General features: G+C 34.9%; 2 protein-coding genes across 2 annotated transcripts in view; one reads left to right on the forward strand and one right to left on the reverse strand.

Moving 5' to 3' along the window:
* Positions 1–656: 656 nt before the first annotated feature.
* On the forward strand, positions 657–5,841 carry LOC139130759 (PDZ domain-containing protein 11-like). The gene is made up of 7 exons (XM_070696549.1): positions 657–751; positions 1,545–1,644; positions 2,189–2,275; positions 3,941–3,997; positions 4,132–4,230; positions 4,789–4,849; positions 5,400–5,841. Exons 2-7 carry the CDS (start codon positions 1,549–1,551, stop codon positions 5,474–5,476), a joined length of 477 nt encoding a protein of 158 aa, XP_070552650.1. The 5' UTR covers positions 657–751; positions 1,545–1,548; the 3' UTR covers positions 5,477–5,841.
* A 6,468-nt stretch (positions 5,842–12,309) lies between these two features.
* Positions 12,310–26,002, reverse strand: part of LOC139130761 (START domain-containing protein 10-like) — a 28,639-nt gene continuing 14,946 nt past the window's right edge. The window contains exons 3-7 of the mRNA XM_070696552.1: positions 23,052–23,155; positions 19,753–19,867; positions 18,714–18,766; positions 13,395–18,008; positions 12,310–13,245 (exon numbers count right to left, since the gene is read on the reverse strand). Of these exons, the coding sequence (XP_070552653.1) occupies positions 17,790–18,008; positions 18,714–18,766; positions 19,753–19,867; positions 23,052–23,155 (491 nt within the window). The 3' untranslated portion in view covers positions 12,310–13,245; positions 13,395–17,789. The remainder of the gene's footprint in view (positions 13,246–13,394; positions 18,009–18,713; positions 18,767–19,752; positions 19,868–23,051; positions 23,156–26,002) is intronic.

Genomic DNA, 26,002 nt, shown 5'->3' on the forward strand with positions numbered 1-26,002 from the left:
TTTGCATATTCATAAGAAATTTCTCGAGCCTCGCCTTAACGTACTCGAGAAGATAAGTCACAATTGCTTCATAAAACATGAAATAATTTCATCAATAAGTTATGGTAAAATGGTGCAATTCTTTATATTGTCATGTTTTTTTCATAGTGTGCTTCTAAGGACACAAAATATGTCTTGCAAGAAGCACAAATCGGAAGATATAAGGAAAAAGTGTGTTTTTTTAATTAAAGATGGTCAGTAGAAGATACGTCACAATTGCTTAATAACTTGTGAAAGAAATTCATCAGTAAGTTAAGTTAAAATGGTGCAATTTCTTTATCTTGTCATGTTTTTAATAGTGTGCTTCTAAGGCACAAAATATGTCTCGCAAGAAGCACAGTCATAATTTAATGGGGAAAAAAGGTGTTTTGAGTACAGTGCAAAATGGTGCAATTTCTTTATTTTCATGTCTTCTTACAGTGTGCTTCTCAGGATACGAAATATGTCTCGCAAGAAGCACCAGTCGTATTTGCAAACAGAGAGCACGGACGATACGATCACATGTGGATTTCACTACGATTGTGGTTCTAGAGGTACAAAACAAGTATCTCAAGAAGCACGTTGCTTTGGTCTTTGAAATGACATCCGCGTACGAGGATGCACGCATGCGCACACTTTGGTGCTTCTAATCGTGCTTTTTGTACTTTTTTTGTAAACTTCCATTCCCCCTTGCTGTTGTTGTTGACATGTAGTCTTCCGGTCGGTCTAAGAGGTAAGTGTTCTACTACGTTGTCAGTGGAGTTAATTATCCCAAACTTACGTCAAAGTTTTATCACAGTCCCTCCTATAATGTCACTGTATCCCCACACACGTGAAGTTCGCCACAGACTGAGGCAGAAGTGGCAGTAGTGTAGTATTACATAAAATACATGTATGTAAGTGGCCCTGCGTATCACGGACTGTGCACAATATCACTTTTACCAGTACTTACACAGTGTGCTATCTCCATGATGGAACAGTAATATAATAATTCCGTTAGTTGTAATTTTTGAGGTGTTAATATTCTGTAAACTCATGTTGAAATACTTTGTGTTATTGTTGAACACTGAATTTTAGTTTTGGGACTAGAATTCATTGGTCAAACAATAGATAATATATTGTAGTACTACAGTCCCTCCACTTTGTGGAGGGACTGTGATTGTACATAATGAATAGTGTAGGCGAGACTACATGTATTTTGTATTTCAATATATTTATGGGAGAACAAGGAGAAAATATATTTGTTTTATGGAACAAAAATAATGAAAATATTACCAGCTGTTGTCCATTTATTCTGTATTATCTGTACTTGGTAATAAACCATTAAAAATTAAAAGTAAAAGAAGCTGAATCTGGCGCAATTATTGCAGCTGTTACAGATGTTAAAGTTTCAGTATGATGTGAATAATGTAGAACACAAATATTGTCTGTTGCAATGACAAGTATTCATTTTAACTTTTTACAATTCAGTTGTTTGCAAACACAATGCCACTTCGATAAAAGTTTGTACTATGAATTACTTTCAGCAATATGGGTAGTGTTAGACATGAAAATATTGGAGACAGGATGGTTAAAGTGTTTCTTCCACCTTACGAGCATCCACCTCCATGGCGACCACCAAATGAGGTAATGACAGTCATGTACATGTAGAATAAGACAATCGAAAAGGAAGAGTATTTGACAAACTTTGTAATAATAGAAGAACATTTCATTTTACTTGTATCTGATGAATATTGAACTCTTTATCTTGAGATAAATCTCATAAATAAAGTGCAATTTCTATTACCAGAGACCAGCCCTATTCTTTGGGTGATATTTTTCATAGTTTCTACATGTATGCCAAAATCATGTTGAAAGGGTTTAAAAAGACTTTGACCATCATTTTTACACTTTCCCTAAGTTTTTCATCATTTAATTCAGCAGTGATTGGTTATGGAAATGAACCCAAAAGATGTAAACACACTCATGCAATGCCATTTAGCAGAACCAAAGTGAAGCACAATAAATTATGAACATTGATTGCTCAACTAATAAAATTAGACACCTTAGAAAACCCGTCAAGAGGTGGAATACAAGAAGCATCACAATAAAAACTTTATAATTTCTTTAAAATTAACAGGGACATGGGTATTTTTGATTTGTTATCATCTCTATGTGATTGAATTTACAGATCGAAGGACATCCAGACTATGACAGTGATCTCAGACAATTTCTACCTAGGATAGTGAAATTCAAACGGAACAGATACAATGATCAGGTAGAGTACATAACTTCCGTGCTATCTGCACCATGTTAGTTTGATAATTTGTTCTTTCATTCATACAATATATCACAAATCCTTTTCACATATTTGATGGAAATGCTTCATTACTGTAGATTGACCTTTTGTGTTTCACTGTCTGTCACCACCCATCAAAATAATTCCCAAAAGTGTGGCATGCAGAAATGAAGTCAAACCAATGATCTGAGATATCAGACTATCACTGTTGTATTGACCAATGCTATAAATTTCCGCATTCGCAGTGCGTGTGAACGCACTGAAAATTAGCAGCGTCGAAAAACGCCCCATGCGGCGACTATTGGGCATATTTTGAGGTAACCTATGGCCTTTGTTCAGTTGTCATTGAGTTTCACAATGACAGGCGTGTCCTACGTACGCAGCTGGACATGGTATATAATTGGTCCGAAGAGGAAGTAACGCTTCTACTTGCTGTATGGCGAAAACAGAGCATCCAGAAATTGATGAACAGCACTTCAAGAGATAATGCAGTTTATCGAACAGCAGCAGATAGATTTGCCCCCAGTCACCTGGCTTTGCTCGGCAGCTGAGTTACTGGTTGGCCAAGCTACTCTGTGGGCCAAGGCATATAACCACTATCTACGCAACAGCCTACTATAGCATGATGGTCTGCTGATGTTTAGTCATTCAGTTTATTATATGTTTTGATACTTATATGCCCACAGACTTGGAGCAAGTCTAAGCAGCAGACAAAGCAGCAGCCAAGCCCCTTGGGGTACTCTCATAGAAAAGGTGTACGGACATATGACCCCCGAATGGGTCACTTTTCACACAAAAACCCCTAAACATGGATCGATTTTTCATCCTTAAAACCGTAAACATGGGTTAATAACAAAGCAAAGGTCCTGTTCTTTAGGAAAACCTTCACATGCAACAGAATAAAGATGAAAATTTCCAGAAATTGTCAAGCAAAATCCCTAGCAAGGAGTCTTATTTTAGGAATATTCATGGTAGATGTTTTCAAATCGAGCGGCACACATCCATATGAAACTTTAAAGAGTACACCCCTGGGGGGGGGGGGTCAGTCAAGGGACTTATTGAGAAGCCCCGAGCAGTGTCACTGAAAAATAAAAACCATGAAGGCAAAATGTCAAAGATATTATTGACCACAATATCAGAAGCAGTCAGGGAAAGGAAGACTATGCCATTCTTTGATGAACTTTGTGAAATTCTGAGTGATCAACTTGCGATAAATAAATCCATAACCCATTTTCGTTTCCGTGATGCCCAACATAACCGTAGAGGGCATTTAGGTCGGTGTCAGTTTCAAAACAAAGACCTAAACTTGACCGTGTGGCCGCACACAGTTTCCTCGGGCTACCGGTAATCCCCAGTATTTGCAAAGTGTAGACACAGACCCTGCAACGCCCAAGGAACTCACAGTGAGAACAAGACTTTATTAGTTTTGAAACACTTATTCTGAGCAGGTTTGTTTACCCTTGTAATGTTAGTGTCACAATTCTTTTCACCCTTTCACCACTATGGTTTGAACCAAGTCCATTGTTTTTTTATGGTAAAGTTGGACCTCTAGACTGGGAAATGGGGTGAAAGGGTTAAATTTCAAATCCACATAACGATGTTTGCAGCTTTGTAATTTAAATTTTATCCTTCTGTAAATTTCAGCTTGGTTTTAATATCCGTGGTGGGAAGGAACATCGATGTGGCATTTATGTCTCAAAAGTAAGTATAAACTTTGTATTTTGCTATTGTTGTACACATACAGAACAACTACTCGCCTGAATTAAATTACTTAAAAACATCCAATTACAATGATATTTTCCACTAAAATTCACATACTATATTTGACATTTTAGGTATACCAGGGATCAAATGCAGAGAGAATTGGTATCCAAGTTGGTGATAAACTTATCAGTGTGAACGGACATAACTTTGAGGATCTTCCACATGATGATGTGAGTAGGTATTTTGTTTGTGCAATCACTGGTAGAGCAGTATCAACTATTTACAAGGTGAATATGTCATATCAGAGTGCTGGTTTTACATTGGAAGACATTGCTTCTGCTTTCATTGAGTATACTGTATTTCTAACACCTCAGACTAGTGCCACATGGTTAGGACGCCATATATATCTTTGATGTGTTGGTCCAAGAAATCAAATATGTCAAACCCTCAACAATCATAGAAAGCTGATCCTTTATCAGCAGTGTCTTCCATAACTATCCACGTATTTCTTACCAAACTAACAGCATTACATCTGTTACAAATATACATCTGTATTCATACTGTCGGTAGGCACTGAGCTAATGAAGATGCCAGATACAAGACAGTTGTCAAAGATAGTTTGATCTGCAAGTTCATCAAAATTTGGGCTTACTTTCAAAAAAAAATTCAGTCTGGTAATTATCAAATTTGTTCAATGACAGCAATATTGTCACAGTATCTGTTGTAAGTATATCATTATTGATTCCTGTATCTGCCTTCAACCAGCTTTTGTTTCTATTTTCTTTTAGGCTGTCAGGATACTGAAGTCTTCTAATGAAATTGAAATGAAAATAAAATACTTCCCGTACGGTGAGCAGGAATTTTATCCAGTCTGAAAATATAAATATTTATTCGTTTCATGGCAATTTTTGTGACATATCAATTATCATGGTGTACAAGTATGTCTTTCACGCAAATGAAAGGTTTACTATACTCTGCTGCATATGTCAATCATAAAAACTGTATTCATATTGTGATGTATGTAACTGTGTTTACCTTTCATACATACCACTGTAAAATGAGGTTAATATTATTTGTGAGGCTGTGTTTTATGTAGCAATATGTGTATGCCACAATATTTATTGTTATCAATAAAGACTGCCACATGTCCTATAGATGTACAATACCTTTCTAGCAAAAATACCATTTCAGAAAGTTTGATCATCTTGTATTGTATTGTATTGTATTGTATCGAGGAAATTGAGAATTGAAGTCAAAATTGGATATGTATTGAAACTGATATCAACAAGTAATTAGCAGCTAAAATGTTAAGATGAGTGCTGACAAATAGGTTAATGATGATTCTGTTATCTAGTAAAACTATTTCATCCACATGTTTATCTTCTACTCCCTTCAACAGGATTTGAGAAGACATTTGAAAGATCCTATATCACATCTCCAGGAGCATCAAATAATGGTGGTTTCTTTTATGACTGATTAAGATAACTTGTGCTGGTAATATGCTGTACAATACCATCATAAGGCACCAAATTCCTATCAATATTAGAAAATTATCATATGTCTATAAAGAATATTTCATAAATGTTATATTGACTGTATTCCAGTAGGCTGGAAAGTTTTAGTGGCTAAGTAATCAACAATCTCAATGATAATATGACAGAACCCCATGGCCTGTGAGTGCAAGCGCGCCGTACTAGCGGTATTTGCACGAGTGCTGCGGTGTATTCGGCGACAGTCCTTTCACGAGCGAAGCGAGTGAAAGGACAGCCGAATACACCGCAGCACAAGTTCTATCTTTTATTTGCATCATTTATCGAGAGAATTGATGATTAGTCGTGTGTAGTACTACTTGACTGTCAAAGCTTGACCCTGCGGAGTTATATAACATTGACATCACTGTAATGAGGCATCGAATCAGCTTTCACTTTTCATTGGTCAATGCCGCCACACCTTCCATTTTGATCGGCTAAACTATTGTTTACTTGTTTATCAAGGATGATGTAAGAGGAACGTCGGAGAGCTCGAACTCTGCTTGCGATCGCTAACACATACGTAGCAAAATGCCACGGATAGCCAAACGAATAGAACTTTGAAAAAGGAATGCTTTTGATTTTTTAACATTTTGAGCTTGAAATTCTTCTAATTGATCGATACAAATAACAGTTCGAAGATTTTTACGGGAAATTTAAGAGTAAGATACGGCAAACGTAACTTGTCGAACGATCAAATTTCAGTGTTCACCGTGGCACACAAGCGCTCACTCAGTCACTGTTATCAATAGCGTGTGGGACACAAGAGCACAGAGTAAACTGCATGCAAAAAAACTTTCTATTGTAAACAGGGAATGTCCGGTGAGAAAACTACTGGCAAAAACGTCTCTGAAATGTTAACTGTTTATTGGCTCCGCTGCGCCCGCAGTTTTACGTGTGTTTCGATGTATGATGGCCGCCGTGTATCCATGGAGCTAGAAACGGACGTCGCCAGTTGTCAATGTTCTTGCTTCGCTGACAAACAAACTGCTCTTCCGAATAATAAATATCATCCTCACACTACAATAAGTACATGCAATTTCTTTGTCGTAGTTTTTAATTGGTAATGTCGTGCATTTTACTATGACTACCATCGAACCAACGTGAAATGAAATCTTGAGACATTTTTTGTGTTTACAAACAAAAATAGTTCGGGTCAAAATTGGTAAATACTCATTAACATAAAGGAATGGCATAATGTTTTTGGTATTGCACTGCAGTGCAAATACCGGTAGTACCGCGCGCGCTTCAATGTGAGTAAACTGTGGTACATATGTAATAAATAGCTTTACTTTGAATATTATCAATTTATGTAGTTTTGTTAAGCTTTAGTGCCAACTGTGCTTTTCAGCAAAGCTGGGATTAAGTATCAAAAATGTATCACTGCCTGAGGCATAATTCTGATGTATTGGTTTAATTCTGTCCTCTATCCTTGCATGATAGGTATACATTAATATAAATATATACGAGGCAGATTGATATGGGGTAATCACCTGGTGCTATTGACAAAATCTTCTCAGGAAAGAAGGCATTGTGTCAAGCATTTTGTTTTAAAATATTTTTTGTTTTTCTTATGTATCTTTTCTAATGGTCAGGCCTGATAAAACCAGCATTTTGTATTCTTTGACATCCTCCCTGTACACACACAGACTTGTATAGCTAAATGGCGTTTGTATAGATACCATACCCTCAATGGTAGCAAAACGTCACTAGAAACAAAATATATTACACCACTGATATTTAACATAATTTCAAATGCTTTCACACGATCTTCCTTTTTCTATGAGTTCTTTTACACAATTGGTGTAGGATAAAGTGAAGATCAAGTCACATGTAAGTAATGTATTTGTCTACAAGTACTCCTTATGAATGGTTCTATTTTGGTTATTTCAACAAATGGAAGTATTATTTTACCAATGAATTATACGAAGGAGTGAATCTTTACTTCAATTTGTTCATCATAATTCAGTTACTTTTGAGATCATCACACTGAAGCTGATATATTTGCATGTTGCAAGGTCCATGTAGGTATAGTAATTTCATCAGTACTCCAGAAACTTTTTTTTTCCAAGCAAGTTAAATATAAAAGGTACTATATTTTGTATTTACATTATATTTCTTAGCACTTTAATATGCTCCTAATAATGCTGAAACCATTATGTGCCTTCCTGAATCAGGCCAGAGTAAGTCAATTCTTTGTTTTGCGTCCGTGTGTGTGTAGCTTTCTTAGTTTTTCAGAAAAAAAATTTCCTTCAGGAATTTTCTATTGTTAATGCTATTCTTTTGCAAAACAAAATATGACTTTTTACACTATGACAAAATGTAGCCTGACAGCAGTTACATTACAATCATTGAACCAGGTGGTGAAGTAACATTGTATCCCGTAGAAGAATGCAACTGGAATGAGCAGATTGTATGACAAAGCTGTCAAGTAAAGGCATATTGATTTTGTGTTAGTGTTTTTTAACCACTTACCTGCCTACCTTTTTAAATTTTGAGTGGTCACAAAACAAAGAATTTACTTACTGTGGCCTCATGGAATAGATACAGTCTTTCAATGGTACTGAAATATGATACCAGGGATATACAATTACCAGTAAACTTATTCATATTGTGTACAAAGTAGGTCTGTAGTGTAGTATTGTAACATTTCTCACTTTAAATAATATTTAACTTTTCAATGGAGAGACATGCGGATGAAATCCATGTGAAAATAAATGTTGTAGAAACTGTAATGTTGTGTATCCTCAGTGCAGGCTAGGACACGAGAAGATTGCTATGTCATATATGTGAATGTAATTTATTTCAGCTTAGAGTCTTCCACTGATTGTGCTTTGGTGTCTTAAAAGGAGAATTATTAAATCTTGCTATTTTCAGTAACAACCTTCCATAACAATGTGTAGGATGAATTTGAGTGAATGTGTGTGGATGAAGTTTTGAAAAAAACAGAAGGCAAAATTGCAGGTTCAGTCAAGTTTTGAGAAATTTCATGTAGTGGTAAATCCAAGCACATTAGTGTGCGTGGTATGAATGCCTTGCTTTGAGGTTTGTTAACATCTGTCATTTCATTCTATCCTCAGAAAAGAGTTAATAGTCAGTCAAGGGCTTCATCAACATTGCATTTTATACCCAACTGCATATTGTTATGTAATTTACGGTGTATATTTGTACCCATGACAGCTGGCATTCTTGATGTTGGTATCAATATTTGCTTTTCAAATGGTTAAGTATAGTTGGGGCAAAGGTTGAAATCTTCAGTGCTGGGTAGTTAGCACCACTATGTGCAAACTGAACTTTTGAGATATCAAAGACTGAGATGTATATACACAGGCAATAGCACTTGAAGTACGACTCAAGATGGGCAAGCCTTGTGAAAGAATATGTAATACCATCATTAACATGCGAATATATGTAAGTTATACATCCATAACAAACAAAACAGCCAAACTGGTTTATATATAATGAGACAAACAACTTGATTAAACTCAGAAGATCAATTTGTGAGAATCTAGGAGAACATTGGTTGTCTACCTCGCATAATATTGTGAAATGGGTTTAAATGAAAGGATCGAATTCATAATAGTCAATGATGTCAAAACACGTCAGATGATACTTCCAAAATGAATTTCTTCTCTAACATTCCACAAATGAATCTTTGTGAAATATACTGGAATCCATTGTGATTTCACATCTGAAGTGATAACCTTTGAGCCAAACTAACTCTGCTATTCCAATATCAATCCAATTGAATAGACAAAACATCCAAAGCAAACATGCTAGAGGTCACTTTATGTGCACATGCACACAAAACTACCAACTCAGCCAAGTTTTGTCGTACGACTACATGCTTCACATTGCAGAGACCAGTCTTTGATGACTACCATATGCTAAATTGACTACGCTCATCTTTGTGCAATTGAATACTCAATCAAAGGCAGTCAAACTTTAGTAGGTTAAAGTAAAAAGTTTGTGATTAGCATAAAATTTACTACTGATACAGCATTTAAGTTTTAGAAATGTGTTTGACTTTATTGAAACTTGATGCAGATAGTCTAAAGCAATTGAGAAGTTTTCATTGTATGCTTGCCTGGTAATTGATATTGGGGTGAAAATGTCAAATTTGTTATAAGATATTAGACTTTCAATTTATTTGATTTTGGGAGTACAAATTAATTTGTCAGTTTGTGTCTCAAGCATCAATGATCTTTAGTACCCATTGTAGTTCAAGTATTTTTTAGATTCATATACATATATATGGGTAGGCAAAAAAATTATTCCTCGGAATTACTGCTTCTACTTCTGCAGATTTAGGGTGGAGGGTTCTGTTTGGGAAATTCCATAAAATAGTCTCAAATACTTCTGCATTGCTTTCAATATTTCAATATTTCAGAGAGATTTATATTATTTATAAGCCTTGTTCCTCGCAATCACGAATTTCACAGTAGTGTTGTTGTATAACAATATGTAACTTGCATGGATCCAATAGAGATGATTAAACTACTGTACAACAACTGTATCATTTGAAGCATATACTTCAATTTTAAAGTGCAACATAGTCGCCTTGATGATTTATAAAATCACCCAAAGTGCTCAACCGTGTTGTCAGACTTGTTTGAAATGTGTTGGAACACTGGTAATGCTGAAACATACAGTTGAAGAAAGATGAAAAAGTTCAAAGATCAGGCTCCCACCTTCAGGAAATTTAAGGCTAAAGGACAACAGCAGAGTAGTTATACTGTTTCAGCACTTATGTTCTGTAATGTCTTTTACTCTGCAAAGCATATTTATAACTGCTCGGCATTCACTTTGTAAACATTACCTGTATATTAAATGTGCATTATTATTGATGACAACTGAATTCAAGTCCTCAACATCAATGTGGCTATATACAGCTAATAGCATTAACAAGCTGAATACTGGTCATTTCAGAATTCATATAAGGCCGAAAAAAATTGTGCTGTTCTGATAACATGGTTTTCAAAAATAGGGTAGGTAGGTCGGGAGGAATTTTTTTTTTCCAAAATGTTTTTATTTTTAAATGTGCACTTTTCAGGGGTTCAGGGCAATCAAACACAGGCCACAACATTTTCAGAAAGACGTATTATACATATAAAAAAGAATCAAGCAAGAATCAAGCAAAATTCAAATGACAGGTAACGGACATGTGATTTTACAGGTTTTGTCTTTCTTTTTTTTACTTCTGTGTTTACATAGCTCTAAAATGTTCAGGGTTGGCAGGCAAAAAATAGGGTAGGCTGGGTTATCGGAACAGCAGTTTTTTTTCTTTGGCCTACTCCTCTGAATAGGTCCAACTCTAGAAAACATTGGAGTTGGATCCGTGGTCTAAACAATGTATGGATGTAGTCACCAGTTTGTAGATCATGAAACCTGCAGGTACAGAGAATAATATTGAAATAATATCAAAATTTACAGCTACATTCCTTTCTGAACAAAAACACGAAGTTCATCTGAAACTATGTTCTTGTTTGTTTACAAAGTAAACGAAACAACTTATAACAATATTTGTTATGTGTTTCTCATGATCCTGGGATATGTTAACTTAAAGGCAGAGCCTCCCTTTAAAAGGACGTGAAGCTATGGTGGCGTTCATTGTGTAAGTGGACACTCAGGCAACACGCAGGCACACGCTCCAGAAAATGCCACTTTTCAGTTTTTCCCAGCCACAAAAACGCAGACAGACTGCCAAGCAGTCAGCGCGAAGCTGCTACAGATCAAACTCTGTGGTTATATTCAAATTCTAAGGCGATTGGAAGACAATTTTTTAGGAAATTCGAGCAATGGTGGTGGGGAATCAATGACCGTTGGCGATTTGAACCGACCGTCAATCAAACGCTTGTATAAACTCTGTTTGCAGGATTAGCAAAAGGTGACAAAAGGTTGAGATCAGTTTGTGTAATTAATGTTATAGAAATCAAACATCGTACTGGCCAAGTGTTTGACTGGGAGGAGAACTTCACTAATGCGAGAACCTGGAAAAAAATTGCGTGAAATTCAAGTGGAAAGAAACTAATGCATTTCATTAGGTTTCATTTGGAATTATACCTGGGGCAGGCGATGTTGATGTCAGTCAGGTTCATTTTCAATCCTGAATCAAAGATGTTTAAATTTAGCAGATTTAAGGAATGACAAAAATTAGAAACGGTGTACAGTACATTAAGTTGAACTGTAGCAACACATCTTAAATTTACTGATCTGATTAGAAAATCCTTTCATCTGTAGAAGTGGCAATGCATAATGACCCTGTTCAACTACTTAACATGAAACTAGAAAGCAATTATACTGCAGCTTTGAATATTTCATACATATGTCATCACTTCAGAAGAGCAGAGAGACTGCCCTCTTCAGCAAGTACGATTTGATCTGCCATTGATACTGTGTCCATACCTTCAATTCATGGCTGTCCATACTACTGTTTTGAGTGTTTCAAGTATCTCGGTGACAAAGTTGCCATATGTTAAAGGATACCAAGTCACATCTAAATTTTTCATTTTTTCCATATTCCTGTGATATGGCAGAAACCTGGAAAAGTCTCTGTTCAACCAAATACATCAGATGCAATGATACCACAATGATACCTAAATAATTTACAGCATGTGTCCTTCCGGTTGAAACAAATTTTAAACACACTGTGATTTTTAATAATCCTAAATATGCAATTGTCAACTGAACATGGACACAACAAAAGCACACATCACTTTTGAAGCAAGCCTCTCCATCACGCATGAAAATCACACAAATGAAATCACACTCACACAAATATTGTGCAGAAATGTCTGTCATTTAATTGCTTCTTTTATTTGACATTTCAAAAAACTTCAAATTTAATACAACCCTCTTTATCATGTGTTATTGTGTAGCACACTAAATAATTTCAAAACAGAAACACTAATACATTATAATACATCATAAAAATATTGAACTTTATATGATCTGGAGAAGAAAGGAATAGGGTAATTCTGAAATGCCAGGGGGTGTCCACTTCCCCAGTTGTGATCTGTCACATCGTGGGTGTTTGGAGTGGCACCCCTGTTGAATATGATATGTCAATAGGTCTACAAATGTTTAAAACTCTGTATCATATTTGCAGAAGCAAAGTTTGCCAAATAATTTACATAATTCATTAAAACTAATAATTTGCATGTTAATATGTAAGATTTTTTTCACAAAGCCATTAAAATCATTCAAAAGAAAACACCATGCAGAACCCCGTTTGCACAACTACTGCAAGTCGAGCTTTAGAAAAAAATCTAAATACAAAAGAAAACTACGGAAGACTTCATATGTATTCACACAATCATCTCAGTAATGAAAATCTTAGTGTCTGACTGGCTGCCAACTATGGTTTGAAGGAATGAATCACGTGAAAAGTTGATCATGACTTTGTTATAGAGACAACCACAGGGTGTATCAAACTATCAAGGACCAACAATTCTTACAGTAATATTTTGAATCTTTGATTTGCTGGAAAAGACGAGAGATTTCATCAATATATATTTTTCTGAAATATACAAAAAACACTCTTCAGAGAAGTTTGAATTTACTCAATGTGTATCATCAATATCACAGAAAATTCAAAACGGCAGGATTTCCAAATCTCTTTTTAGAATTTTCAAATTTGATTGGAGAATATAATTGAATGGAATGTGGAATGGCATGAAGATTTTCAACTGTACGTCAATCCTGAAAGTCTATGTCCTCATTCAAAGTCAATCCTGAAAGTCTGCATTCTCATTTATTTGTGAGAGTCTACTTTCTCATTCACAGTCAATGCTGAAAGTCTACATTCTCATTTATTTGTAAGTCTACTTTCTCATTCAAAGTCAATCCTGAAAGTCTATGTCCACATTTAATTGTAAAAGTCTACCTTCTCATTCAATCCTGAAAAAAACTTTCTCATTTAAAGTTGCTCCTACAAGTCTATATTCTCATTTATTTGTGAAAGTCTTACTTTCTCATTCAAAGTCAATCCTGAAAGTCTACTTTCTCATTTCATTGTGGGAGTCTACTTTTTCATTCAATCCTGAAAAGACACTTCTCATTCAAAGTCAATCCTGAAAATTTACTTTTTCATTCAAAGTCAATCCTGAAAGTATACATTCTCATTCAAACTCTTTAATATCTGGAACACTGAAAGAAGCAGAAAGTTGTAAATATGTGTAAGATTTGATATTTAAACTGACAGCTGCTGAGACAGAAAAAGAGAGTGCATTTGAATTCAGACTGATCCTGACCAGAGTTATCCATAGCTCATTAAGGCAAATCTGAAAATAACATGGAAATGAAGACAGAGTTCTTCATAGTTTAAATAAAGTCTGCTAATATTTGTCCCATGCTAATATTTGTCACATGAATGGAGTTTCCATTTTTGCTCATGTTTTCATGTCTGAGCCATAGCTGCATTGCACATACGCTGCTCCAGCCATGCTAATAATGGGAGAGATGTTAAACCAAGCTACAACAGTGCCATCTGTTTATTGTAAAACGATGCCAGTATTCTGAGAACTCAAAAGTTGACAACGTGTAGTCAATGATTTCTATAAAATTTAAATTTGCATCCTTTCTTATCATCTCTTATCTTTTAACTATTCCTGAATTCAGAAATTTTGAAAAAAAAAATCATCATTCTATTCCTCAGTGATAATTTAAAATATGTTCCTTGGTTTTGTTACCCGTTAAAATGACATATTATTATAAATAAGATTACACTTCTGACAGTATTAGATGAAACAGAGCTCAAGGCATTGTAAGTACATGGGTTGACAAAAGCCCTCATTGCCAGTAAATGTCTTTTTTGAAGATAACATTTAGCATGTACATGAATTCATATTAAGACATAAACATTTTACTGAGTTTTCCTTCTAAGTCGACAGTTATGAGTAAATAATGAATTTGTGGAAAGTTTTCCAATCAAATCACAGAATACTTGAAAGCTACATGTAACATCGCTATGAAAGCATCAGCCACATGGCAATCTTGTATTTTGAAAATTAATGCTATTTTCACATTATCATGGCTAGTCCATAGCTTTTGTAGACTGCAAAAAAACTTTGTTTTCTTTTTAATTGAAACATGATTACTATTGCATTTTCACCTTCTTCATGTTTGTCTTCAGTTCAAACAAAATCAATACAAATGTTGGTAGCACCATCTACTTCCTTGGAATGAGGCGTCCAAATTACCAGATCTTGTTCTATTGTATACCTGACAATTAACACAGTCACTACTCTATAAACTGTAATGCTTGAATACATTACATGCTACCTACTTCCTCCTAGATACCTAATAGTGTGTAGCGTTTGGTCCCAGCAGCTGTGAATACATCAACAGCAACATATCACTTATACTAGAACAAAAACATTTCAGTGTCACATGTTTTGAAAAGCTTGGCTGCCTCTCATAAGTAGTATACCTAATGATGCAGTCGTTTCAGCTTTCTGAATAACAAACAGAATCTTTGCAATGTGTGCGTGAGATCATTTTTTTCACATCAGAATGCTGCTGTCCTGCCCTTTTATAAAGGGTGTATTTGAAAACACTGAGACCAATCTGTAACCTACAAAATACTGGTGTGATGGTTACTGGTACACTGTTACAAAAAACTACGCTACTTACTTTTGATATTATGAATATAATTGGTGAATTTTAAAAGTCAGTCAAGAAACACCCAGTACCCATGTACAAAATTTATGTCTATGTAAAAAGAAAGCTACATCCAAAACTGGAGAGTGGAAAAAATGTTATTGATTTGATCAGTTGATCTCTAACCTTTTTACATATTTATTTATTTGTTTATTTTTTTAATTCCACCTCCATATATATTATTGCATGTAAGGCCATCTCACAAGAGAAGTTTACGCCACAGAAAGACTTACTAACACTCTACAATAAACCAATGAAACTAATGAAACTGAACTACGGTAACATTTCACCAGGTGATGTATAGCCTCCTGTGTGTTACTGGCATATCACTGACCAACTGATGAGAACCACGTCACTTGAATAGCTTACTGAATAATCGTAACTTTTCACACTTGATGATTTTAGATTTCTGTATTGGCTCAAACAATCCAGGTTTACATGCAAAAATCTTTTCCAAAATGTCAAGATCATTATCATCGCTATTCAAATTTACAATAAATTTTGATCCACTTTCCTTAAAACAACAGACACTTTTCCTTTTCTCTGCTTGTGTCCCTTTAAGTTGTGGTAAAAATATGTGCTTGGCCAGTGAAAAATAGTGTTACACACAGTGTGCAAATTTTCAGATAATGCCTAAATACAATTGGTAGCAAGTTCCCTTCAAAATGTATGCTTATCATCTTATTCTTATTCAAAATTGTTATTTTTTTTAATGTTATCTTTAAAATGTTACTCAGGTATGCACTTTGCTTTGCTTTTGACCAGCCGTGTTGTTAAAAATTCCTCTGAATGTCTGTGTAACCATATTTTATTTTTACTTTTAGTTTCATCATTTCTGAGATATTCAACACAAGAATGTAAGTGGTTTTGTCACTCTTGGAAAAAATGTCAAGAGAAGCCTTTTTACTTTGTGTTGCTATGTCTACTGCATAATTCAACCAACAGTTGGTCAGCCAGTTGATAATTCACTAGTGATATTAAAGTGTGCTTTCAAAAGACAACCATGCAAACTGTTGATTCCCTTTTCTCAACAATTTTGGGAGGAATGGCTGGTACAGTATGACCGTTGCACTCAAATTTGATGGAATTTTATCATGAATAAGTTTCATATGCCCTGACTGTACATGAGCTTACACGTGCCCTGGGATGCAAGTCACAATCGAAGGCCATCAGTGGTCAGTTTTCATACATACAAGTGTTTGATGAAACAAACTTGACATCATACTCTACTTCACATAATGTCTACATCACGAACAACAAATTGTATTTATCTGTCCAGCAGATTTTAATCATGATACTGTAACAAATGCTCTATAAACATGCCAAGGTCGGAAGATCATACCTCTGTGGTAATTCAGGGAACAACCAAAATTCTACAATCATAGCAAAATTTGGTGATTTTTGTTTCTGAATACACAGAAGGGCTACTGCGGTCATAACTGAATATTTCAACATGCCCCTTTTACAACTTGGCCAGTTTTTTTCACCAAAATATCAATTTGCAACTTAACCTTCTACAAGTGCTGTCAAAAATCTAATAAAATCAAAGTTTAGTTTATTTACTATTGTCATCTTTCAAATCAATGACTGTCTACTGTGTACATAGATAAACACTATAAGATTCAAACAAGAATAACATTTTACATCAAACTATCTCCAGAGACAGATGTAAGTCTAAAAAGATAGCTTTTGATACTTCATGCAAGGTTTCTGTGTGTTAAAACTTCATCAACAAAACAAAATTAGTCCTCAAGCAAGATACAAGTGAGAGGAGTTAAAAAAGTGTAGACTAGTCTAACAGCAGTGTGGTCTCAAACGCCCTCTGCTGATATTTGTGCAGTATGATACTTGCTTGCATTGCTATGTAAACTGAAGTTTGACATCTTAAAGCACACTGAAATTCAACCTCAAGTGCTCAGTTTCCACACCAACCTTAACATTATTTTTGTAAATCAATCTCATAGGAATATTTTATGCAGGATAAAACTACCTCAGTTTGAAATTCAGAGAAAATGTAAATCTGAAATGAATGCTGACTATACAAAGTTGAATTTCCCCCCACAACACACATGCAAGTACATCTTTTTGCTATTTGTTCATCCCTGATTTTCTGTTTGGTCTATCAGACCATTTGAACTTTATTTGTATACTCCAGATCTCTGTACTTAGATGTATTTTGGTATACTTAGGAGTCTGTGGTAACTTTGTCCTGCACCATGTAATCAAATTCACTTTTTTTTTTCGTGTTAAAAAATACACTGCTCAAAAGTCTCAAGCAGTTGAAAATTTTGAGTACTTTAGTTGAAGTGTGACCATGGTTTTGGTTGCTACCTTCCACATTATGATCACTACATATGGATTTCAAATACATTGAATTTCACCACATCAAAAGTATAGATGGGTATTAGTCAGTTGGGAAATGGCACCATTTTACAAATATTTGATATTCAGCATTCAATGAAGTATATGCCCCTTTCTCCTATTTTCTCATAGGATAATTTTGATATTTTTTTTGTTAAGAAGTGTTTCAGATAAGAACCAAGGCTTATAGGAGGGCCACAGAGGCAGTACCATTTGTCTGAATTTTCCCAAGAATCTTACTAATCTTCTAAATCCAGATCTGCAACTTTGAATTCATCTTCTTGAAGTTCACTTTCATCAAGAGATTCCGTTGAGTAGTCAGCCCTCTGAAGAATATCGTCAAGTTTCAGTCTTGGTAGTGTGTTTTGTTCAGGGTAAAGCCAAGGCTTATGGTTGGGGTTGTTCTTGGCTTTCCATGATGGGTACTTCAGACATGCTTTATACACACGCTGCATAATCTGAAGGGAATTCACATAGACAAGTGCAAAACAATGTCAATGAGCTCAGTGTCAATTTACTGTATCTTCAAGAATTGTGTAACATCCTATCAGAATAAAGTTGTTTGCTCAAAGTAATAAATAACACCCAGCAAAAGGTATATCATGAGATTTTGACCAGTACATGACATACATGCAGGACTATAGCAAGTACACCATGGAATGAGCTGATCAAAACTGAGTGGTATACCTGTTGCTGAGGTGATTCATTGAAAATCTGGTGTGAAACATTGAAAAAGGGGATTTTTCACCAGCTGAGAGCTTGCCTGTATTCCAACCATGCTACCTTATATCATGAATATAGCATGGTTATTTTCACATCTTGGCCAATCAGATTACATTTTTGGTGCAATGAATATACCAGTATGATTAATATACAACATTCACTCTGGGATGGCTTAATTCATGTCTACATTCTACTTGTCATGTGTATCACATGTGATATGGTCAAAATCATTGTATTCCCACACAGCAACTGTTATGGATTACTGTTTTAAAAATAACCATTTATGAACGACCTGGGTCAGGCTTTGATTATCCTACAAATGCATACATAAAATGACAGCAACAAGAAACAATTCCACTACTGTACAATCATTGGTGTGATATATCATGTGTTTGTTCATTAGATGGCAACTGTGAGAAATTGATGATGTCAGAACTTACCTTTGGTGCTATGATCTGTGTTACTTTATTCACAAGCCACTTAGGAAGTGAACCTGTCCAAGGTAAAGAAAACAGTGACAATCACACAAATATATTAGCTGAGAATGCTGAACTGCTGGACAAAACTGGCTATCTATTAGAATTCATTCACTGATGATTGGTAGACTGTTCATCTGTTAAACACAACTGTCAATTTATCCAAATTTTGCTATCATATCCAAACTAACTGATAAAGCCAAGAGTTACATGCCCTATGTTCAAAACCCTTTTCTCATGTATCAAAGTATCAACCTGCATCAACAATGTCATATCAATAATATAAGAGCTACCAACAGCAGATAGAACCCTAAGTTTACTATTTTGGGCAGATAAATTATTGGCAGACTCAGTGACGGCAGTGATATGCTATACTTATGCTGGTTTTATGGCTTAACAAGAAAAACTGCTCTAAGTCCATAATGCATCATATCTGGTAAAATCTTCAGGAATTTTGCCAGAATCTAAATAGTCTTTCCAACCACGGGGATTAAAAAGATCCAAGCATCAAAATTACTTAGGTGTTACTAACGATGCTGCAGTCTTCAATTATCCTTGTAAGAATAATAAAAGATGACGAGCTGAAGGTGTCTTTTAGTCTGCGTAAGTGTTACAATGACAATGATGTAGCAGTGCGGAAATACTGCACGTGGTAAGAAAGCTAAGATTGGGAATATTGCTGATTGTTATTCAAGGTAAGTATTCAGATTTACACTGACATGTTTGGACGGCTGAGTTGAATGAACTATGCTGACACTGGAGCAAACCATTTGATAAATAGGGGTGAGAAACATCTATCCTCTGAAATATCAGTAGGGAAATGCTTTACTCTCAAAAGCATAACGTGAGAACACTGTAGTCATAGTTCTTATGAACTTTGAAGAAAGAAGCACACAAATCATGTGACATTTCCAGTTGTATTTTCCCCGTGTTCCTGATTATCTAAATGTTTCCCCCGCTGTGTGAAGGTGTGTGATGTCTTTGTGGAAAGTGACTGTCTTACCTTTGGGATCTGATTGTGAAACATAGGTCATTTCACAGCCCTTTGGTTTAGGTCTTATGAGGTACCCTGTGACCTGCGACTCTGCCCTTACATAGCCTTTCTTAGGAGGAAGATCCTGCCAATGGAGAAAAAAAACCAATGACAACAAAGTCAAAATAAAAATACTTAAAGATTTGCTTTTTACACTATCATCAGAATTTTGTACAATATATAATTGTATGAATGACCTGATGAGACTGATGATAAATGTATATTAACATTTTTATTCAACTCGAACTCTTGACATTTCATTCCTGTTGAAATCTAGTTGTATTAATTTCCAATAGATGGTGGCAAGAGGAATGAGTGCCAGTATACTGTCATTTTTCACCCAAGTAATCATAATGTAATAAAGCCCAGTGACATTAATGGAGAATTTATCTTCAACTGGTGCTATTTTTCAAAAGACTCTATTTAATATCATCATCTATTGATCAAAGATAATTTATGAACAGGTTTATGTAATTTACTTTATGTCATATCTTTTTTATCCCTCAGGATCCACAACAATAGTGGAATTACGCAAGTTTAGAGCTAGAATGAAATTTGTCTCAACTGTCATTTATCACTTTTAGAGCATGTAATTTTCCAAAGTAAAGTGAAATGGTGATGTCACTGTGCATATCTTTTTGTCTTCACTGTACACAGATGAAGTTCCAGTATTACGGTATTCTATTCCACATCCCAGCAACACAAAAATCATTCTATGATTTGTATCATGTGTTCAAAAGTTCACCTAGGGTCACCACCATTGGGTATTCTGTGACGTCAATCACTCTCTAACACTTGCACTTATGCTTCCATTCATTTGACTCTGAAAACTGACCAGCATTTCTAACGTATTGCAGTGTGTACCGGTAAATAATTAACTGCTTTTCTTATCAATCTTGTCAGTAGCCACTGTAATTTACCCTAGGTAATGTCACCATCCAGTTCATTATCAGTGTTGATTTAACTGAACATTCTGAGACCCTAATGAGTGTGTCCTAAACATTGAAAATACTGGTGAATGATCCTCTAGAGATTGAAAATTCATCTACATTATAGAGATTACTGGTACACTGTGACACTTGACAGCATACATCTTAATAGATTAGTGCATGATACAGGGCTGTTGGCTTGAAGGTACATAACATGTATACACACTGTTGGGTTACGAAATTTTAAACGAGAGAGCTAAGAATGATCTAGCATCTGCTATGCTGTAATGTAACTGTGTCAGATCATCCATCACATACCATTTTGACAGTACTACTCAGACTCTAGGGTAAGTTGGCCAACAGTGTTATTTCTGAGACAGATAATACAGTGCTATATTCCTAATGGCCACTCATTGGTGCCATTTGTGTCAAATATTCTGAATTTTACCATTCAAGCTAAAAATGTTAATTCCTCCACTATCTACTCTATTCTTACACAGACTTGCAAACATATGATGATTCATAGCATGGAAAGTTGCCATTCTCTGCAATTTAGCATTTCATACGATACCATGTTTTAATTGTTACTAATTTTAGCTGCACCTGAACAACGTTGAGCACTGCTGCTAGTAGAAATCCAGACAAATTTTGTCAGTGTTGCATGGCTGTTGTTGCAGCCTGTAGTCTGAGATGTCATAATGTCCTTTAGTTTTCAATGTAATATTGACAGTCACCTATTAATGTTGTATTTGCATCATTCTTGCATGTGTAATTCAAAGAACGTAATTTAATTTGTGAACAAATATTTATTTTTGCATATTAATGAGAGAACAATGATGTCATTTGAGGATAGCATCATTAAAGGTCCATAAGCTGTATCTTTTGGCTATTTTTTCAGAACTTCTGTTTTGTGGTTTCCCTACACTTTCTGCATTGAATCCCTAAACTGTAATTTAATGCCAAGTATTTAGCATATCAACTCAACCTATATGAGTATAATCTCCATTATTATTGTTGAAAATTGTATTCAAGTCCGGACAAGAATTCATTTGTAAACAATAAACAATGATCACTACACATATACAAGCTGTGTTGACAAAAAGAATACTTGAAATTTCAACATGACAAATGGATTAGGGTCAGACACGGTAGTTAATATACAGAAGCAGAATACTGAAAAACTTGCCACAAGTTACAGCTTATGTCCCTTTAAATATACTTAGGAAGAATTCAAAATATATCATGTATTACATCCATACAAATGTTATTTTGTAAATTATTGCAGCATTTATAATCAACAAATAAACAATTGAGAATGCAGTATGAGGCCTTATCCATACATGGTATGGCACAGAATGTTCTCAAGGACAAGTAAAATACACAATGGAAGTGAGGTTAGTTTTGAATGAATACCAATTCAAGTTGTACCACAATGATCAAACTCTTTGAAAAATGGTCTGTGCTGATACTTGATCATTTGAAGTTAGTGTGTGACTATGGGTCAACACAATTACCATGGCAACAGTGCCTGTGACCTCTGACCACCATGATTTGAATAATAGTACAAGGTTAAAGTGAGTAAATATTTTGTTTTGCATCCGAATGTATAGGTTTTCAAAGTCTTTCACAGAACAGAGCAAACTTTCTTGCAGAAGTTTCTTGAATTTGTTGGAGACGTCTCATAGCGAAACAGAGCCATGACTTTGACACTGCAACAAAATATTTCCTTTCAGCAGTCATACTACAACCATGGAACAATGTGGTTTAATGTTGAACAGTATTATCTAGAATCACATAGGAATGTGCATGTTGTACAAGAATAAAGGCACAACATTTTTAGCTGTGCCTACCTTATTTTGAGTGGAAAACTAAGTATTTACTTAGTTTGGCCTACCAGTATGACCTTTTTGTAACAGGTACCAGGGGTCAAGTAACACATCCACTCACATGACTGTGGGCCAGCTCAAGTTTCAGTTTGCACTCAGACCAAACTAAGCTGATATGACTCTTGTCTGACATGTAACGTATCCAATCATTTTATAACAAGTTAGCTCAAATTCTATGTTGACCCCTTTGTACTCTTGGTCCCACACAGTACGTCTACACAGATCATTCTGAACAGAATTCACATTTAACCTATTCAGGTCCAAGAAAAGTTGTCTGGTATGAACTCAGTTTTTTCTGTGAAGTGCACCATTTTCATTACATTTTGCTTCTTTGTTTATGTATGATATTGTGATACCCCAATGGATAACATTTTCTTCAAATGATGGTGGGGTTTTCACCTGCACTGATCAAGTGCACATTTGTGATATAAAACATGAAATGTTTTTTTCTCACCTTGTGGAAAATTGAATGATTGAAAATGACATATTCTGTACTTGTTTCTAACCATGTTCTCTGAAGTACAAAGTCTCGGTTCTTGATGGGTGACGGACATTTCACTGGAAAGTAAGAAAACAAAACAAATGACAAAGATTATTGACAGGTCAATGTAAGGGAAAGTAGATAGTCTGTTACCATAGCAACATGCTGTACCTTCTAGGCTGGCAGTGTTAAAAAAAGTGAAACAATATTAAAGCCATGATATAAAGTTTTGAGTTTATGAACAAAGCAGTCTAATTGATCTGCACTTATTAACATACAACGTGTCACTCTAATCTTCCATTGAATCTTTTAACCTGAGCAACCTACAGTATTTTTACAATATTGTTTGACCCACAGAGGGTCAATCTGTTTTTCATTTTCCATGTTAACATGGGTTGAATGAAACCTTTCACCAACATGGATTCATCCAAAGCCATTGTAATGAATGGTAATTGTGGACCTAAGTACTAGCAATGGGGGATGAACAGGTTGACATTGAACCATGACATTGAAGTCTCGCTGGATGCTAATTATCACATAACTTGTCTGTCTTCAGAAGACATTAAGTTTTCTATCCAACTGGGAATATGATGATAGAGCACATTAATCTGGGTTTTATTTACATACAGAATGCACAGAAACCCGGATTACATATTTACTGCGAGACAAAGGACATATTGATCAAGGGTTATCATATTCCAATTAAACTTTTTATCAATATTTTATGAAGTAAATTTATCCTTCCATATTCTCCATTTATACAACAAACTTCAAACATCAACTCTGTTTACACATTCAATATTCTAAACTTACATTGATATCGTCATGTCTAATGGCGATATCTACCCCTGCAACATCTTTTCAAGTTCCAAGATCATTTTCACCATATCTCAGTAAATTAAATAACAATATCTTGTGATCGGAACAGAACTGGAAAGATCCAAATATCACATTACAGTCTGTCATTAAAACTCTAGTCTTGTTTTAGTGAAGAGACCATTTTAATCAAGCAAAATACCAATTTACAAGGAAAATTTAATTTACCTCCAGAGCGATTAACTTGATGTTTGTAATGAGTTTCAAAATGAGTTTTTTAATCAGCTATACATCATTTCTTTTTTCAAAAACTGTATTCACATTTCATGTTCTTGCATGTACCAGTACACGGTATATTGCTTTTCATTCAAATTGAAACAGTCTTCACCACTAGAACTCTGTTATAAAATACAACAAACTAACATCTGGTATAAATGGTTTCAAAATGTCAACTCAACATTTCACAAAATGAACCCATTTGGAATTATACTAAAGTTTGACCTTCAATATCACTAACATTAAAATTAAATGTGAATTTGAACTGAAAATTTTTGAAAGATGATGTTATACTAAAAAGATTTTCTTATCGCGGCAATGCTGAAATTTAACCTTCCATGTCACTGACACAACAAGTAAATAAGAATTTGAACTGCAAAATTATGGAAAGGTGTTACTAATGTGTGAAAAAATCTTTTTATAATGACAGTGCATATTTACAATGAGTTACTATCACAATTGCATTGCGATACATTTGTGTGAAAAAAGAAAAAGCTTGCAAAACACAACCTCCAAAAAAGTGCATTTTTGTTTTTGCAATATCCTTGAAGCAGTATCTAACCCAAGCACACAGATCAATACTAACCTATGCTGATACTCTTCAAAGAATACTTTCACCTTTCATTGTTTGCGCATTTAAAAATCAATGAAGCTGGGGAACTTTAACAAATTTAAATATTGATCTAAAACCTTGCTATCAACAGGGTTGTAAGGTAGATGTGGGACTTAGTTGATCACCAAGGGAATTCATAGGCTTTCAAACTTGATCGTTTTTTTTTTTGGTTTCTCTCTCTTCCTATCTAACATTAATTAAACATAACAATCTATTCAGCCTTTTATTGATATGAAAGGGCTACAATAGAAGGCATTGTGATTGTATTCAAGTAAATCTGGGATGAAATTTGAATTTCTTTTTAAACAAAGCTATTTTACTACTGTGGTAAATCAAATGTATGATTAAACATGTCTGTATGTGTGCTTGATAATTTAAAAGAAAAGACTAGCTGGCTGGCTACCTACGGTAAGCCATTTTATTGTCAGTTATCTAAAAGCAATTCTCAAACACTATATTATTATAGGTTGCATGTTATTTCTTTTAAATCACTGAGGTTAGGATTATACATGCTGAGAAAAACAGTTGAATCTATTAAAATTCATCAGTCAGTTTTTGATGGACTTTCTATTTTCAGACTTGTTGCCACTGTATTCTACTGAAAGCTGTAATTTTTTCGGCGATTCAGTGAATAGCATAGATACTAGAATCAAATTTCAGATACTGGTAGGTCAATACATGTCAATTTGTTGTTTACTATCCAAAAGACATACTGGTAGTGAGAGATTAAAACACAGGACTGACATCATAAGTGTTCTTTATTTAAAAGATAAATAATTAAATTTGGATGACTAATGAGAAGGCATACCACAAATAACATAGGTCAGTGAATGTACAGTGTGGATATCTTTCTGTTTTTGACTTGGAATTTTGAAATGTAAAATCTAAAATTGTTGCCACAGACTCACATGCAAATTATCAAATCACTTTTCTAAATAGTGAAAACTGCTTTTGACCATGTGCATATCCCCTAAAGCTACTGCTTGAATCCTACACCCTAACATCCAATGTACCATACACTGTAACACATACACTATACAACAGCTGAGGATTATTAAGTCACTTCAAATCCAGCAACAAAGAAGACATCTCCAGCACACTTTACTTTCCCACCAGTACAATTATCAATTAAAATGTATAAATATCTCTTCTCTCTACGCCCAGTACTAAAAATATAAGGTGACAGACTAAAATAACAGTATTATAACAAACAAACTGG

Source organism: Ptychodera flava, chromosome 4 (genome assembly GCF_041260155.1).
Source record: "Ptychodera flava strain L36383 chromosome 4, AS_Pfla_20210202, whole genome shotgun sequence".
Lineage (NCBI taxonomy): Eukaryota > Metazoa > Hemichordata > Enteropneusta > Ptychoderidae > Ptychodera > Ptychodera flava.

Excerpts from the sequence above, each read along its gene's own strand:
- LOC139130759 (XM_070696549.1), top strand. The coding sequence starts at position 1,549 with ATGGGTAGTGTTAGACATGAAAATATTGGAGACAGGATGGTTAAAGTG. Across the intron at positions 4,231-4,788 it reads AGGATCTTCCACATGATGAT|GCTGTCAGGATACTGAAGTC; the intron begins GTGAGTAGGTAT and ends ATTTTCTTTTAG. Across the intron at positions 4,850-5,399 it reads AATAAAATACTTCCCGTACG|GATTTGAGAAGACATTTGAA; the intron begins GTGAGCAGGAAT and ends TCCCTTCAACAG.